Source organism: Pseudophryne corroboree, unplaced genomic scaffold (assembly GCF_028390025.1).
Source record: "Pseudophryne corroboree isolate aPseCor3 unplaced genomic scaffold, aPseCor3.hap2 scaffold_501, whole genome shotgun sequence".
Classification (NCBI taxonomy): domain Eukaryota; kingdom Metazoa; phylum Chordata; class Amphibia; order Anura; family Myobatrachidae; genus Pseudophryne; species Pseudophryne corroboree.
Genome location: NW_026970107.1, coordinates 192318 through 212478, shown reverse-complemented (window position 1 = coordinate 212478; position 20161 = coordinate 192318). Strand labels below are relative to the sequence as shown.

General features: G+C 41.4%; 1 protein-coding gene across 1 annotated transcript in view; it reads right to left on the bottom strand.

Moving 5' to 3' along the window:
• LOC135030565 (heat shock 70 kDa protein 12A) overlaps window positions 1-20161 on the bottom strand; it is a 251484-nt gene that overhangs the window by 65514 nt on the left and 165809 nt on the right. Inside the window, exon 6 of the mRNA XM_063953943.1 lies at window positions 17546-17650. Coding sequence (XP_063810013.1) covers window positions 17546-17650 — 105 coding nt within the window. The remainder of the gene's footprint in view (window positions 1-17545; window positions 17651-20161) is intronic.

Sequence of the window (20161 nt, the reverse complement as noted above, 5' to 3'; positions counted from 1 at the left end):
ACTTACTATAAGGAGCACACAGAGCGCACCAATACATTCATTTATTACTAGCCAGTATAGGGGACACACAGATCTCACCTATACAATCAGGTATTATTACTTACTATAAGAAGCACACAGAGCGCACCAATACATTCATTTATTACTAGCCAGTATAGGGGACACACAGATCTCACCTATACAATCAGGTGTTATTACTTACTATAAGGAGCACACAGAGTGTACCAATACATTCATTTATTACTAGCCAGTATAGGGGGGACACACAGATCTCACCTATACAATCAGGTATTATTACTTACTATAAGGAGCACACAGAGCGCACCAATACATTCATTTATTACTAGCCAGTATAGGGGGGACACACAGATCTCACCTATACAATCAGGTATTATTACTTACTATAAGGAGCACACAGAGCGCACTAATACATTCATTTATTACTAGCCAGTATAGGGGGGACACACAGATCTCACCTATACAATCAGGTATTATTACTTACTATAAGGAGCACACAGAGCGCACCAATACATTCATTTATTACTAGCCAGTATAGGGGGGACACACAGATCTCACCTATACAATCAGGTATTATTACTTACTATAAGGAGACCACAGAGCGCACCAATACATTCATTTATTACTAGCCAGTATAGGGGGGACACAGATCTCACCTATACAATCAGGTATTATTACTTACTATAAGGAACACACAGAGCGCACCAATACATTCATTTATTACTAGCCAGTATAGGGGGGACACACAGATCTCACCTATACAATCAGGTATTATTACTTACTATAAGGAGCACACAGAGCGCACCAATACATTCATTTATTACTAGCCAGTATAGGGGGGACACAGATCTCACCTATACAATCAGGTATTATTACTTACTATAAGGAGCACACAGAGCGCACCAATACATTCATTTATTACTAGCCAGTATAGGGGGGACACAGATCTCACCTATACAATCAGGTATTATTACTTACTATAAGGAGCACACAGAGCGCACCAATACATTCATTTATTACTAACCAGTATAGGGGGGACACACAGATCTCACCTATACAATCAGGTATTATTACTTACTATAAGGAGCACACAGAGCGCACCAATACATTCATTTGTTATTACTTACTATAAGGAGCACACAGAGCGCACCAATACATTCATTTATTACTAGCCAGTATAGGGGGGACACACAGATCTCACCTATACAATCGGGTATTATTACTTACTATAAGGAGCACACAGAGCGCACCAATACATTCATTTATTACTAACCAGTATAGGGGGGACACAGATCTCACCTATACAATCAGGTGTTATTACTTACTATAAGGAACACACAGAGCGCACCAATACATTCATTTATTACTAACCAGTATAGGGGGGACACACAGATCTCACCTATACAATCAGGTATTATTACTTACTATAAGGAGCACACAGAGCGCACCAATACATACATTTATTACTAGCCAGTATAGGGGGGACACACAGATCTCACCTATACAATCAGGTATTATTACTTACTATAAGGAGCACACAGAGCGCACCAATACATTCATTTATTACTAGCCAGTATAGGGGGGACACACAGATCTCACCTATACAATCAGGTATTATTACTTACTATAAGGAGCACACAGAGCGCACCAATACATTCATTTATTACTAGCCAGTATAGGGGACACACAGATCTCACCTATACAATCAGGTATTATTACTTACTATAAGGAGCACACAGAGCGCACCAATACATACATTTATTACTAGCCAGTATAGGGGGGACACACAGATCTCACCTATACAATCAGGTATTATTACTTACTATAAGGAACACACAGAGTGCACCAATACATTAATTTATTACTAGCCAGTATAGGGGGGACACAGATCTCACCTATACAATCAGGTATTATTACTTACTATAAGGAGCACACAGAGCGCACCAATACATTCATTTATTACTAGCCAGTATAGGGGACACACACACAGATCTCACCTATACAATCAGGTATTATTACTTACTATAAGGAACACACAGAGCGCACCAATACATTCATTTATTACTAGCCAGTATAGAGGACACACAGATCTCACCTATACAATCAGGTATTATTACTTACTATAAGAAGCACACAGAGCGCACCAATACATTAATTTATTACTAGCCAGTATAGGGGACACACAGATCTCACCTATACAATCAGGTATTATTACTTACTATAAGGAGCACACAGAGCGCACCAATACATTCATTTATTACTAGCCAGTATAGGGGGGACACACAGATCTCACCTATACAATCAGGTATTATTACTTACTATAAGGAGCACACAGAGCGCACCAATACATTCATTTATTACTAGCCAGTATAGGGGGGACACACAGATCTCACCTATACAATCAGGTATTATTACTTACTATAAGGAACACACAGAGTGCACCAATACATTAATTTATTACTAGCCAGTATAGGGGGGACACAGATCTCACCTATACAATCAGGTATTATTACTTACTATAAGGAGCACACAGAGCGCACCAATACATTCATTTATTATTAGCCATTATAGGGACACACAGATCTCACCTATACAATCAGGTATTATTACTTACTATAAGGAGCACACAGAGCGCACCAATACATTCATTTATTACTAGCCAGTATAGGGGGGACACACAGATCTCACCTATACAATCAGGTATTATTACTTACTATAAGGAGCACACAGAGCGCACCAATACATTCATTTATTACTAGCCAGTATAGGGGGGACACACAGATCTCACCTATACAATCAGATATTATTACTTACTATAAGGAGCACACAGAGCGCACTAATACATTCATTTATTACTAGCCAGTATAGGGGGGGACACATAGATCTCACCTATACAATCAGGTATTATTACTTACTATAAGGAGCACACAGAGCGCACCAATACATTCATTTATTACTAGCCAGTATAGGGGGGACACACAGATCTCACCTATACAATCAGGTATTATTACTTACTATAAGGAACACACAGAGCGCACCAATACATTCATTTATTACTAGCCAGTATAGGGGACACAGATCTCACCTATTAAATCAGGTATTATTACTTACTATAAGGAACACACAGAGCGCACCAATACATTCATTTATTACTAGCCAGTATAGGGGACACAGATCTCATCTATACAATCAGGTATTATTACTTACTATAAGGAGCACACAGAGCGCACCAATACATTCATTTATTACTAGCCAGTATAGGGGGGACACACAGATCTCACCTATACAATCAGGTATTATTACTTACTATAAGGAACACACAGAGCGCACCAATACATTCATTTATTACTAGCCAGTATAGGGGACACAGATCTCACCTATTAAATCAGGTATTATTACTTACTATAAGGAACACACAGAGCGCACCAATACATTCATTTATTACTAGCCAGTATAGGGGACACAGATCTCATCTATACAATCAGGTATTATTACTTACTATAAGGAGCACACAGAGCGCACCAATACATTAATTTATTACTAGCCAGTATAGGGGGGACACAGATCTCACCTATACAATCAGGTATTATTACTTACTATAAGGAGCACACAGAGCGCACCAATACATACATTTATTACTAGCCCATATAGGGGACACACAGATCTCACCTATACAATCAGGTATTATTACTTACTATAAGGAGCACACAGAGCGCACCAATACATTAATTTATTACTAGCCAGTATATGGGGGACACAGATCTCACCTATACAATCAGGTATTATTACTTAGTTACTATAAGGAGAACACAAAGCGCACCAATACATTCATTTATTACTACCCAGTATAGGGGACACAGATCTCATCTATACAATCAGGTATTATTACTTACTATAAGGAGCACACAGAGCGCACCAATACATACATTTATTACTAGCCCATATAGGGGACACACAGATCTCACCTATACAATCAGGTATTATTACTTACTATAAGGAGCACACAGAGCGCACCAATACATTAATTTATTACTAGCCAGTATAGGGGGGGGGACACACAGATCTCACCTATACAATCAGGTATTATTACTTACTATAAGGAGCACACAGAGCGCACCAATACATACATTTATTACTAGCCCATATAGGGGACACAGATCTCATCTATACAATCAGGTATTATTACTTACTATAAGGAGCACACAGAGCGCACCAATACATTCATTTATTACTAGCCAGTATAGGGGGGAAACACAGATCTCACCTATACAATCAGGTATTATTACTTACTATAAGGAGCACACAGAGCGCACCAATACATTCATTTATTACTAGCCAGTATAGGGGGGACACACAGATCTCACCTATACAATCAGGTATTATTACTTACTATAAGGAGCACACAGAGCGCACCAATACATTCTTTTATTACTAGCCAGTATAGGGACACACAGATCTCACCTATACAATCAGGTATTATTACTTACTATAAGGAGCACACAGAGCGCACCAATACATTCATTTATTACTAGCCAGTATAGGGGGGACACACAGATCTCACCTATACAATCAGGTATTATTACTTACTATAAGGAGCACACAGAGCGCACCAATACATTCATTTATTACTAGCCAGTATAGGGGACACAGATCTCATCTATACAATCAGGTATTATTACTTACTATAAGGAGCACACAGAGCGCACCAATACATTAATTTATTACTAGCCAGTATAGGGGGGACACAGATCTCACCTATATAATCACGTATTATTACTTACTATAAGGAGCGCACCAATACATACATTTATTACTAGCCAGTATAGGGGGACACACAGATCTCACCTATACAATCAGGTATTATTACTTACTATAGGGAGCACACAGAGCGCACCAATACATTAATTTATTACTAGCCAGTATAGGGGGGACACAGATCTCACCTATACAATCAGGTATTATTACTTACTATAAGGAGCACACAGAGCGCACCAATACATTCATTTATTACTAGCCAGTATAGGGGGGGAGACACAGATCTCACCTATACAATCAGGTATTATTACTTACTATAAGGAGCACACAGAGCGCACCAATACATACATTTATTACTAGCCCATATAGGGGACACAGATCTCATCTATACAATCAGGTATTATTACTTACTATAAGGAGCACACAGAGCGCACCAATACATTCATTTATTACTTGCCAGTATAGGGGGGACACACAGATCTCACCTATACAATCAGGTATTATTACTTACTATAAGGAGCACACAGAGCGCACCAATACATTCTTTTATTACTAGCCAGTATAGGGACACACAGATCTCACCTATACAATCAGATATTATTACTTACTATAAGGAGCACACAGAGCGCACCAATACATTCATTTATTACTAGCCAGTATAGGGGGGGACACACAGATCTCACCTATACAATCAGGTATTATTACTTACTATAAGGAGCACACAGAGCGCACCAATACATTCATTTATTACTAGCCAGTATAGAGGACACACAGATCTCACCTATACAATCAGGTATTATTACTTACTATAAGGAGCACACAGAGCGCACCAATACATTCATTTATTACTAGCCAGTATAGAGGACACACAGATCTCACCTATACAATCAGGTATTATTACTTACTATAAGGAGCACACAGAGCGCACCAATACATTCATTTATTACTAGCCAGTATAGTGGGGACACACAGATCTCATCTATACAATCAGGTATTATTACTTACTATAAGGAGTACACAGAGCACACCAATACATACATTTATTAGTAGCCAGTATAGGGGACACACAGATCTCACCTATACAATCAGGTATTATTACTTACTATAAGGAGCACACAGAGCGCACCAATACATTCATTTATTACTAGCCAGTATAGGGGGGACACACAGATCTCATCTATACAATCAGGTATTATTACTTACTATAAGGAGTACACAGAGCGCACCAATACATTCATTTATTACTAGCCAGTATAGGGGGGACACACAGATCTCATCTATACAATCAGGTATTATTACTTACTATAAGGAGTACACAGAGCACACCAATACATACATTTATTAGTAGCCAGTATATGGGACACACAGATCTCACCTATACAATCAGGTATTATTACTTACTATAAGGAGCACACAGAGAGCACCAATACATTCATTTATTACTAGCCAGTATAGGGGGGACACACAGATCTCACCTATACAATCAGGTATTATTACTTACTATAAGGAGCACACAGAGCGCACCAATACATACATTTATTACTAGCCAGTATAGGGGGGACACAGATCTCACCTATACAATCAGGTGTTATTACTGACTATAAGGAGCCCACAGAGCGCACCAATACATTCATTTATTACTAGCCAGTATAGGGGGGACACAGATCTCACCTATACAATCAGGTATTATTACTTACTATAAGGAGCACACAGAGCGCACCAATACATTCATTTATTACTAGCCAGTATAGGGGGGACACAGATCTCACCTATACAATCAGGTATTATTACTTACTATAAGGAGCACACAGAGCGCACCAATACATTCATTTATTACTAGCCAGTATAGGGGGGACACACAGATCTCACCTATACAATCGGGTATTATTACTTACTATAAGGAGCACACAGAGCGCACCAATACATTCATTTATTACTAGCCAGTATAGGGGGGACACACACAGATCTCACCTATACAATCAGGTATTATTACTTACTATAAGGAGCACACAGAGCGCACCAATACATTCATTTATTACTAGCCAGTATATGGGGGACACAGATCTCACCTATACAATCAGGTATTATTACTTACTATAAGGAGCACACAGAGCGCACCAATACACTAATATATTACTAGCCAGTATAGGGGACACACAGATCTCACCTATACAATCAGGTATTATTACTTACTATAAGGAGCACACAGAGCGCACCAATACATTAATTTATTACTAGCCAGTATATGGGGGACACAGATATCACCTATACAATCAGGTATTATTACTTACTATAAGGAGCACACAGAGCGCACCAATACATTCATTTATTACTAGCCAGTATAGGGGACACAGATCTCATCTATACAATCAGGTATTATTACTTACTATAAGGAGCACACAGAGCGCACCAATACATACATTTATTACTAGCCCATATAGGGGACACAGATCTCATCTATACAATCAGGTATTATTACTTACTATAAGGAGCACACAGAGCGCACCTATACGTTCATTTATTACTAGCCAGTATAGGGGGGACACACAGATCTCACCTATACAATCAGGTATTATTACTTACTATAAGGAGCACACAGAGCGCACCAATACATTCATTTATTACTAGCCAGTATAGGCGACACAGATCTCACCTATACAATCAGGTATTATTACTTACTATAAGGAGCACACAGAGCGCACCAATACATTCATTTATTACTAGCCAGTATAGGGGGGACACACAGATCTCACCTATACAATCAGGTATTATTACTTACTATAAGGAACACACAGAGCACACCAATACACTCATTTATTACTAGCCAGTATAGGGGACACACAGATCTCACCTATACAATCAGGTATTATTACTTACTATAAGGAGCACACAGAGCGCACCAATACATTAATTTATTACTAGCCAGTATATGGGGGACACAGATCTCACCTATACAATCAGGTATTATTACTTACTATAAGGAGCACACAGAGCGCACCAATACATTCATTTATTACTAGCCAGTATAGGGGACACAGATCTCATCTATACAATCAGGTATTATTACTTACTATAAGGAGCACACAGAGCGCACCAATACATTAATTTATTACTAGCCAGTATAGGGGGGACACAGATCTCACCTATACAATCAGGTATTATTACTTACTATAAGGAGCACACAGAGCGCACCAATACATTCATTTATTACTAGCCAGTATAGGGGACACAGATCTCATCTATACAATCAGGTATTATTACTTACTATAAGGAGCACACAGAGCGCACCAATACATTAATTTATTACTAGCCAGTATAGGGGGGACACAGATCTCACCTATACAATCAGGTATTATTACTTACTATAAGGAGCACACAGAGCGCACCAATACATTCATTTATTACTAGCCAGTATAGGGGACACAGATCTCACCTATACAATCAGGTATTATTACTTAGTTACTATAAGGAGAACACAAAGCGCACCAATACATTCATTTATTACTAGCCAGTATAGGGGACACAGATCTCATCTATACAATCAGGTATTATTACTTACTATAAGGAGCACACAGAGCGCACCAATACATTCATTTATTACTAGCCAGTATAGGGGACACACAGATCTCACCTATACAATCAGGTATTATTACTTACTATAAGGAGCACACAGAGCACACCAATACATTCATTTATTACTAGCCAGTATAGGGGACACAGATCTCACCTATACAATCAGGTATTATTACTTAGTTACTATAAGGAGAACACAAAGCGCACCAATACATTCATTTATTACTAGCCAGTATAGGGGACACAGATCTCATCTATACAATCAGGTATTATTACTTACTATAAGGAGCACACAGAGCGCACCAATACATACATTTATTACTAGCCCATATAGGGGACACACAGATCTCACCTATACAATCAGGTATTATTACTTACTATAAGGAGCACACAGAGCGCACCAATACATTCATTTATTACTAGCCAGTATAGGGGGGACACACAGATCTCACCTATACAATCAGGTATTATTACTTACTATAAGGAGCACACAGAGCGCACCAATACATTCATTTATTACTAGCCAGTATAGGGGACACACAGATCTCACCTATACAATCAGGTATTATTACTTACTATAAGGAGCACACAGAGCTCACCAATACATTCATTTATTACTAGCCAGTATAGGGGACACACAGATCTCACCTATACAATCAGGTATTATTAATTACTATAAGGAACACACAGAGCGCACCAATACATTCATTTATTACTAGCCAGTATAGGGGGACACACACAGATCTCACCTATACAATCAGGTATTATTACTTACTATAAGGAGCACACAGAGCACACCAATACATTCATTTATTACTAGCCAGTATAGGGGGGGGACACACAGATCTCACCTATACAATCAGGTATTATTACTTACTATAAGGAGCACACAGAGCGCACCAATACATTCATTTATTACTAGCCAGTATAGGGACACACAGATCTCACCTATACAATCAGGTATTATTACTTACTATAAGGAGCACACAGAGCGCACCAATACATTCATTTATTACTAGCCAGTATAGGGGGGGACACACAGATCTCACCTATACAATCAGGTATTATTACTTACTATAAGGAGCACACAGAGCGCACCAATACATTCATTTATTACTAGCCAGTATAGGGGGGACACAGATCTCACCTATACAATCAGGTATTATTACTTACTATAAGGAGCACACAGAGCGCACCAATACATTCATTTATTACTAGCCAGTATAGGGGGGGACACACAGATCTCACCTATACAATCAGGTATTATTACTTACTATAAGGAGCACACAGAGCGCACCAATACATTCATTTATTACTAGCCAGTATAGGGGGGACACACAGATCTCACCTATACAATCAGGTATTATTACTTACTATAAGGAGTACACAGAGCGCAGCAATACATACATTTATTACTAGCCCGTATAGGGGACACAGATCTCATCTATACAATCAGGTATTACTTACTATAAGGAGCACACAGAGCGCACCAATACATTCATTTATTACTAGCCAGTATAGGGGACACACAGATCTCACCTATACAATCAGGTATTATTACTTACTATAAGGAGCACACAGAGCGCACCAATACATTCATTTATTACTAGCCAGTATAGGGGGGACACACAGATCTCACCTATACAATCAGGTATTATTACTTACTATAAGGAGCACATAGAGCACACCAATACATTCATTTATTACTAGCCAGTATAGGGGACACACAGATCTCACCTATACAATCAGGTATTATTACTTACTATAAGGAGCACACAGAGCGCACCAATACATTCATTTATTACTAGCCAGTATAGGGGGGACACACAGATCTCACCTATACAATCAGGTATTATTACTTACTATAAGGAGCACACAGAGCGCACCAATACATTCATTTATTACTAGCCCGTATAGGGGACACAGATCTCATCTATACAATCAGGTATTATTACTTACTATAAGGAGCACACAGAGCGCACCAATACATTCATTTATTACTAGCCAGTATAGGGGGGGACACAGATCTCACCTATACAATCAGGTATTATTACTTACTATAAGGAGCACACAGAGCGCACCAATACATTAATTTATTACTAGCCCGTATAGGGGACACAGATCTCATCTATATACAATCAGGTATTATTACTTACTATAAGGAGCACACAGAGCGCACCAATACATTCATTTATTACTAGCCAGTATAGGGGGGGACACACAGATCTCACCTATACAATCAGGTATTATTACTTACTATAAGGAGCACACAGAGCGCACCAATACATTCATTTATTACTAGCCAGTATAGGGGGGACACACAGATCTCACCTATACAATCAGGTATTATTACTTACTATAAGGAGTACACAGAGCGCACCAATACATTCATTTATTACTAGCCTGTATAGGGGGGGACACACAGATCTCACCTATACAATCAGGTGTTATTACTTACTATAAGGAGCACACAGAGCGCACCAATACATTCATTTATTACTAGCCAGTATAGGGGGGGGGACACACAGATCTCATCTATACAATCAGGTGTTATTACTTACTATAAGGAGCACACAGAGCGCACCAATACATTCATTTATTACTAGCCAGTATAGGGGGGACACACAGATCTCACCTATACAATCCGGTATTATTACTTACTATAAGGAGCACACAGAGCGCACCAATACATTCATTTATTACTAGCCAGTATAGGGGGGGGACACAGATCTCACCTATACAATCAGGTATTATTACTTACTATAAGGAGCACACAGAGCGCACCAATACATTCATTTATTACTAGCCAGTATAGGGGGGGGACACAGATCTCACCTATACTATCAGGTATTATTACTTACTATAAGGAGCACACAGAGCGCACCAATACATTCATTTATTACTAGCCAGTATAGGGGGGGGACACAGATCTCACCTATACAATCAGGTATTATTACTTACTATAAGGAGCACACAGAGCGCACCAATACATTCATTTATTACTAGCCAGTATAGGGGGGACACAGATCTCACCTATACAATCAGGTATTATTACTTACTATAAGGAGCACACAGAGCGCACCAATACATTCATTTATTACTAGCCAGTATAGGGGACACACAGATCTCACCTATACAATCAGGTATTATTACTTACTATAAGGAGCACACAGAGCGCACCAATACATTCATTTATTACTAGCCAGTATAGGGGGGACACAGATCTCACCTATACAATCAGGTATTATTACTTACTATAAGGAACACACAGAGCGCACCAATACATTCATTTATTACTAGCCAGTATAGGGTGACACACAGATCTCACCTATACAATCAGGTATTATTACTTACTATAAGGAGCACACAGAGCGCATCAATACATTCATTTATTACTAGCCAGTATTGGGGGGGGGACACAGATCTCACCTATACAATCAGGTATTATTACTTACTATAAGGAACACACAGAGCGCACCAATACATTCATTTATTACTAGCCAGTATAGGGTGACACACAGATCTCACCTATACAATCAGGTATTATTACTTACTATAAGGAGCACACAGAGCGCACCAATACATTCATTTATTACTAGCCAGTATAGGGGGGACACACAGATCTCACCTATACAATCAGGTATTATTACTTACTATAAGGAGCACACAGAGCGCACCAATACATTCATTTATTACTAGCCAGTATAGGGGGGGACACAGATCTCACCTATACAATCAGGTATTATTACTTACTATAAGGAGCACACAGAGCGCACCAATACATTCATTTATTACTAGCCAGTATAGGGGGGGGGGGGGGGGGGCACAGATCTCACCTATACAATCAGGTATTATTACTTACTATAAGGAGCACAAAGAGCGCACTAATACATTCATTTATTACTAGCCAGTATAGGGGACACACAGAACTCACCTATACAATCAGGTATTATTAATTACTATAAGGAGCACACACAGCGCACCAATACATTCATTTATTACTAGCCAGTATAGGGGGGACACACAGAACTCACCTATACAATCAGGTATTATTACTTACTATAAGGAGCACACAGAGCGCACCAATACATTCATTTATTACTAGCCAGTATAGGGGACACAGATCTCACCTATACAATCAGGTATTATTACTTACTATAAGGAGCACACAGAGCGCACCAATACATTCATTTATTACTAGCCAGTATAGGGGACACACAGATCTCACCTATACAATCAGGTATTATTACTTACTATAAGGAACACACAGAGCGCACCAATACATTCATTTATTACTAGCCAGTATAGGGACACACAGATCTCACCTATACAATCAGGTATTATTACTGACTATAAGGAGCACACAGAGCGCACCAATACATTCATTTATTACTAGCCAGTATAGGGGGGACACACAGATCTCACCTATACAATCAGGTATTATTACTGACTATAAGGAGCACACAGAGCGCACCAATACATTCATTTATTACTAGCCAGTATAGGGGGGACACACAGATCTCACCTATACAATCAGGTATTATTACTTACTATAAGGAGCACACAGAGCGCACCAATACATTCATTTATTACTAGCCAGTATAGGGGACACACAGATCTCACCTATACAATCAGGTATTATTACTTACTATAAGGAACACACAGAGCGCACCAATACATTCATTTATTACTAGCCAGTATAGGGTGGACACACAGATCTCACCTATACAATCAGGTATTATTACTTACTATAAGGAGCACACAGAGCGCACCAATACATTTATTTATTACTAGCCAGTATAGGGGACACACAGATCTCACCTATACAATCAGGTATTATTACTTACTATAAGGAGCACACAGAGCGCACCAATACATTCTTTTATTACTAGCCAGTATAGGGGGGGGGGACAGATCTCACCTATACAATCAGGTGTTATTACTTACTATAAGGAGCACACAGAGCGCACCAATACATTCATTTATTACTAGCCAGTATAGGGGGGACACACAGATCTCACCTATTCAATCAGGTATTATTACTTACTATAAGGAGCACACAGAGCGCACCAATACATTTATTTATTACTAGCCAGTATAGGGGGGGGACACAGATCTCACCTATACAATCAGGTATTATTACTTACTATAAGGAGCACACAGAGCGCACCAATACATTCATTTATTACTAGCCAGTATAGGGGGGACACACAGATCTCACCTATACAATCAGGTATTATTACTTACTATAAGGAGCACACAGAGCGCACCAATACATTCATTTATTACTAGCCAGTATAGGGGACACACAGATCTCACCTATACAATCAGGTATTATTACTTACTATAAGGAGCACACAGAGCGCACCAATACATTCATTTATTACTAGCCAGTATAGGGGGGGGACACAGATCTCACCTATACAATCAGGTATTATTACTTACTATAAGGAGCACACAGAGCGCACCAATACATTCATTTATTACTAGCCAGTATAGGGGGGGGACACAGATCTCACCTATACAATCAGGTATTATTACTTACTATAAGGAGCACACAGAGCGCACCAATACATTCATTTATTACTAGCCAGTATAGGGGGGCGACACAGATCTCACCTATACAATCAGGTATTATTACTTACTATAAGGAGCCCACAGAGCGCACCAATACATACATTTATTACTAGCCAGTATAGGGGGGGACACACAGATCTCACCTATACAATCAGGTATTATTACTTACTATAAGGAGCACACAGAGCGCACCAATACATTCATTTATTACTAGCCAGTATAGGGGGGACACACAGATCTCATCTATACAATCAGGTGTTATTACTTACTATAAGGAGCCCACAGAGCGCACCAATACATTCATTTATTACTAGCCAGTATAGGGGGGACACAGATCTCACCTATACAATCAGGTATTATTACTTACTATAAGGAGCACACAGAGCGCACCAATACATTCATTTATTACTAGCCAGTATAGGGGACACACAGATCTCACCTATACAATCAGGTATTATTACTTACTATAAGGAGTACACAGAGCGCACCAAAACATTCATTTATTACTAGCCAGTATAGGGGGGACACACAGATCTCACCTATACAATCAGGTATTATTACTTACTATAAGGAGTACACAGAGCGCACCAAAACATTCATTTATTACTAGCCAGTATAGGGGAGACACACAGATCTCATCTATACAATCAGGTATTATTACTTACTATAAGGAGCACACAGAGCGCACCAATACATTCATTTATTACTTGCCAGTATAGGGGGGACACACAGATCTCACCTATACAATCAGGTATTATTACTTACTATAAGGAGCACACAGAGCGCACCAATACATTCATTTATTACTAGCCAGTATAGGGGGGACACAGATCTCACCTATACAATCAGGTATTATTACTTACTATAAGGAGCACACAGAGCGCACCAATACATTCATTTATTACTAGCCAGTATAGGGGGGACACAGATCTCACCTATACAATCAGGTATTATTACTTACTATAAGGAGCACACAGAGCGCACCAATACATTCATTTATTACTAGCCAGTATAGGGGGGACACACAGATCTCACCTATACAATCAGGTATTATTACTTACTATAAGGAGACCACAGAGCGCACCAATACATTCATTTATTACTAGCCAGTATAGAGGACACACAGATCTCACCTATACAATCAGGTATTATTACTTACTATAAGGAGCACACAGAGCGCACCAATACATTCATTTATTACTAGCCAGTATAGGGACACACAGATCTCACCTATACAATCAGGTATTATTACTTACTATAAGGAGCACACAGAGCGCACCAATACATTCATTTATTACTAGCCAGTATAGGGGGGACACACAGATCTCACCTATACAATCTGGTATTATTACTTACTATAAGGAGCACACAGAGCGCACCAATACATTCATTTATTACTAGCCAGTATAGTGGGGACACACAGATCTCATCTATACAATCAGGTATTATTACTTACTATAAGGAGCACACAGAGCGCACCAATACATTCATTTATTAGTAGCCAGTATAGAGGACACACAGATCTCACCTATACAATCAGGTATTATTACTTACTATAAGGAGTACACAGAGCACACCAATACATACATTTATTAGTAGCCAGTATAGAGGACACACAGATCTCACCTATACAATCAGGTATTATTACTTACTATAAGGAGTACACAGAGCACACCAATACATACATTTATTAGTAGCCAGTATAGAGGACACACAGATCTCACCTATACAATCAGGTATTATTACTTACTATAAGGAGCACACAGAGCGCACCAATACATTCATTTATTACTAGCCAGTATAGAGGACACACAGATCTCACCTATACAATCAGGTATTATTACTTACTATAAGGAGCACACAGAGCGCACCAATACATTCATTTATTACTAGCCAGTATAGAGGACACACAGATCTCACCTATACAATCAGGTATTATTACTTACTATAAGGAGCACACAGAGCGCACCAATACATTCATTTATTACTAGCCAGTATAGTGGGGACACACAGATCTCATCTATACAATCAGGTATTATTACTTACTATAAGGAGTACACAGAGCACACCAATACATTCATTAATTACTAGCCAGTATAGGGGGGACACACAGATCTCACCTATACAATCAGGTATTATTACTTACTATAAGGAGCACACAGAGCGCACCAATACATTTATTTATTACTAGCCAGTATAGGGGGGGGACACAGATCTCACCTATACAATCAGGTATTATTACTTACTATAAGGAGCACACAGAGCGCACCAATACATTCATTTATTACTAGCCAGTATAGGGGGGACACACAGATCTCACCTATACAATCAGGTATTATTACTTACTATAAGGAGCACACAGAGCGCACCAATACATTTATTTATTACTAGCCAGTATAGGGGGGGGACACAGATCTCACCTATACAATCAGGTATTATTACTTACTATAAGGAGCACACAGAGCGCACCAATACATTCATTTATTACTAGCCAGTATAGGGGGGACACACAGATCTCACCTATACAATCAGGTATTATTACTTACTATAAGGAGCACACAGAGCGCACCAATACATTCATTTATTACTAGCCAGTATAGGGGGGACACACAGATCTCACCTATACAATCAGGTATTATTACTTACTATAAGGAGCACACAGAGCGCACCAATACATTCATTTATTACTAGCCAGTATAGGGGGGGGACACAGATCTCACCTATACAATCAGGTATTATTACTTACTATAAGGAGCACACAGAGCGCACCAATACATACATTTATTACTAGCCAGTATAGGGGGGACACACAGATCTCACCTATACAATCAGGTATTATTACTTACTATAAGGAGCACACAGAGCGCACCAATACATTCATTTATTACTAGCCAGTATAGGGGGGACACACAGATCTCACCTATACAATCAGGTATTATTACTTACTATAAGGAGCCCACAGAGCACACCAATACATTCATTTATTACTAGCCAGTATAGGGGGGACACAGATCTCAAACTCTACGTCTTCAGGAGACACGAGACATAAGGGGGTGACCTGTTTCCCTTCCAGACTCTCCGCTGTGATAGTACAGTATGTAATGACAGCCATTGCGGGTTTACATGTTATTATATATGTATTGCTATACTGTGGTCTTATAAAGATTGGACATAATAGGGGACCGTGAGATAATATTAAGTGAACGTTTTGGAGCGTTCTATTTATCACTGTGTGCATATGAGATGTGTTATATTTTTATTTATGAATACATTTTAAATACACTATTTTGTACTTTTGGATGTATTGTGAGCAGCGTCCTGTCGCATCCATCGTTATAAGTAATTCAGCGTCTTTGTACCATGCCTAGTGATATCTGTACATGGCATTGCATTGTGGGTAAATAGGCTGATAAGAAGTGTGTGACACTAGTACTATACACATGTATAAGTGACGTCATGTCCCATGTTTTGGTGTTTAAACATATTTCTGGCAATTAGCGCCCAATGTGTCGTCGATATCCATTTTTACATTCCCAGTGAGATGTTCTTTGTATGATGGACACATTTATTCCATTCATTGCACATTAAAGGTTCCTCGACCATTTCTGTTTTCAGTTTGTACCTGATGCCTTGTACAGTTCCTTCAGGTGACCTTCTGGTAATCGGATTTGATGGACGGTCAAATCAACAGTGCCTCCTCCACAATCTACCACCACGTAACGATCCCCTGTGACACGGAAACCACAAATATATTTATATATACAGTATATGAGCATGGAAGCAGAACATCTCTGATAGAAGCCTATGGACATTCCAGTGCAAGAGGCTGATACTTAGTGGAGCTCTAGGTCACGAGGAGGGAAAACACCTTGCAGACGCCGAGGAGCGGAGCGATGGAGCAGGGTCAGGTGCCACCGGTCTGTGTGAGGGTCAGGTGCCACCGGTCTGTGTGAGGAGACTGGGTAAGCGGCAATGCTGAAGCGGTGCCAGGGCCACTGAATAGTGATCTGAGGCTGCAGTAGAGTTCCAGCAGAGTGTGGCAGCACTGAGGATCCGTGGAGGTGGGTGTGATACAGGATGCCGGCATATAGGATGTCAACAGTCATAAAACCGACACCGGCATTCCAACAGAGGTCAGGTAAGTATGCTTAACATCCCCCTTAACTCTAAATAACCCCTCCCGCAACCGTACCCTCCCCGCCCACAGCCTAACCCTAACCCTCCCCTCCCACAACCTAAACCTAACCTTCCCCTCCCACAACCTAAACCTAACCCTCCCCTCCTGCAACCTAAACCTAACCTCCCCTCCTGCAACCTAAACCTAAGCTCCCCTCCCGCAGCCTAAACCTAACCTCCCCTCCTGCAACCTAAACCTAACTTCCCCTCCCACAGCCTAACCCTAACCCTCCCACAGCCTAAACCTAACCCTCCCCTCCTGCAACCTAAACCTAACCTTCCCCTCCCACAACCTAACCCTCCCCTCCCACAACCTAACCCTAACCCTCCCCTCCCACAACCTAAACCTAACCTTCCCCTCCCACAGCCTAACCCTAACCCTCCCACAGCCTAAACCTAACCCTCCCCTCCTGCAACCTAAACCTAACCTCCCCTCCCGCAGCCTAAACCTAACCCTCCCACAGCCTAAACCTAACCCTCCCCTCCTGCAACCTAAACCTAACCTTCCCCTCCCACAGCCTAACCCTCCCCTCCCGCAGCCTAAACCTAACCCTCACACTGCCTAACCCTAACCATCCCCTCCCGCAACCTAAACCTAACCTCCCCCTCTTGCAGCCTAACCCTAACCCTCCGCTCCCGCAGCCTAACCCTAACCCTCCCCTCCCGCAGCATAACCCTAACCCTCCCACGCCCGCAGCCTAACCCTAACCTCCCCTCACGCAACCTAAACCTAACCTTCCCCTACCGCAGCCTATCCCTCCCCTACTGCAGTCTAACCCTCCCCTACCGCAGTCTAACCCTCCCCTCCCGCAATTTGGAAAAGCACTCTGCACTAATTAATTCTATCAGGTCTTAAAACAAAATGAATTCACATAATATAAAATACTTTACTTTTATTAGAAAATGATCAAAATATCTTTAAATTGATGTATATATATGTGGCCGGAGAGCCCCAGCCACGAGGCAAATGGCCGCCGCGGCACTGAAGGGGTTAACCCCTAGTGCCCGGCACCATTTTAAAGGACAAAGGGCGCTTGGCGCCAGATTTGAAATGCTGTGGGCGCTAGGCGCCGTGTTTTATGAAAATGTATAAGACTGTAATTTTTAAGCTGTGCCGTGGTCCCGGACCTCTCCGGAGACCACGGCAGTGAGGACAGCCCCCGGCGCGCTCAGCAGAGTGTGCGCGCCGGGGGAGAGGACAGCCGCCGACCGCCGGAGTCCGGGAGCTCCGCTCCCGGCAGCGGTCAGTGCAACCCCGGGCGCACCAACTATGTGCGCTCCGGGGAGAAGGGTGGGAGCTCGGCTCCCGCTGCAGTGCTCTCTGTGTGTGCCGCCGCTGGGGGCCGGGAGCTCTGCTCCCGGCGCCTCAGCCCAGCACGGGTGGCCAGCCGCGGCAGCCGGGACGAACGTCCCGGGCTGCCGGGCGGCAAGGGGGGTGCACCGCACACGGGGACCGGGCTAGCCGGCTCCCTAGCGGCGTGGGTGCAATTAGGCTGGCAAGCAGGCTGATGAGCGCTGGGGTCCGGGAGCTACGCTCCCGGCGCCTCAGCGCTGCAACAGAGCCAGAGTCACGGCGGCCGGGACAAGTGTCCCGGGCCGCCGGGCTTCAGTACAGGGGGGTGCGCCGCTGCGTGCGGCAAGGCCACAAAGGTAGTGCCACACTGGGGGGGACAGGGAGAGCCAGCTCCCTGGACCCCAGTGGCAGGCAGGCAGGCTGGAGGGTGGGGGAAGCCAGCCCCATACCTCCAGCACTGAGAGAGCCCTAGCAGCCAGGCTGCAGGGTTAGGGGAGCCAGCGCAGACAGGGTCCTAGCAGCCAGGCTGCAGGACTAGGACACAGTATTCCACAAACCCGACATTGTGTGAAATAATAGAAGGTACAGTGTGTTGTAAGGCACTGCAGTGCCTAGGTATGTGGAGCCTGTGCAGGCTCAGAGTGTATTTAAATGTATAACATGTACAGTGTGATTTAAATGTAATGTATTTCAAGGTAAATTGCACTTACTTGGTTGTGTGTCCCAGGAGGGGGGAAATCCATGGCTGTGCAGGCTGATGGATTCTCC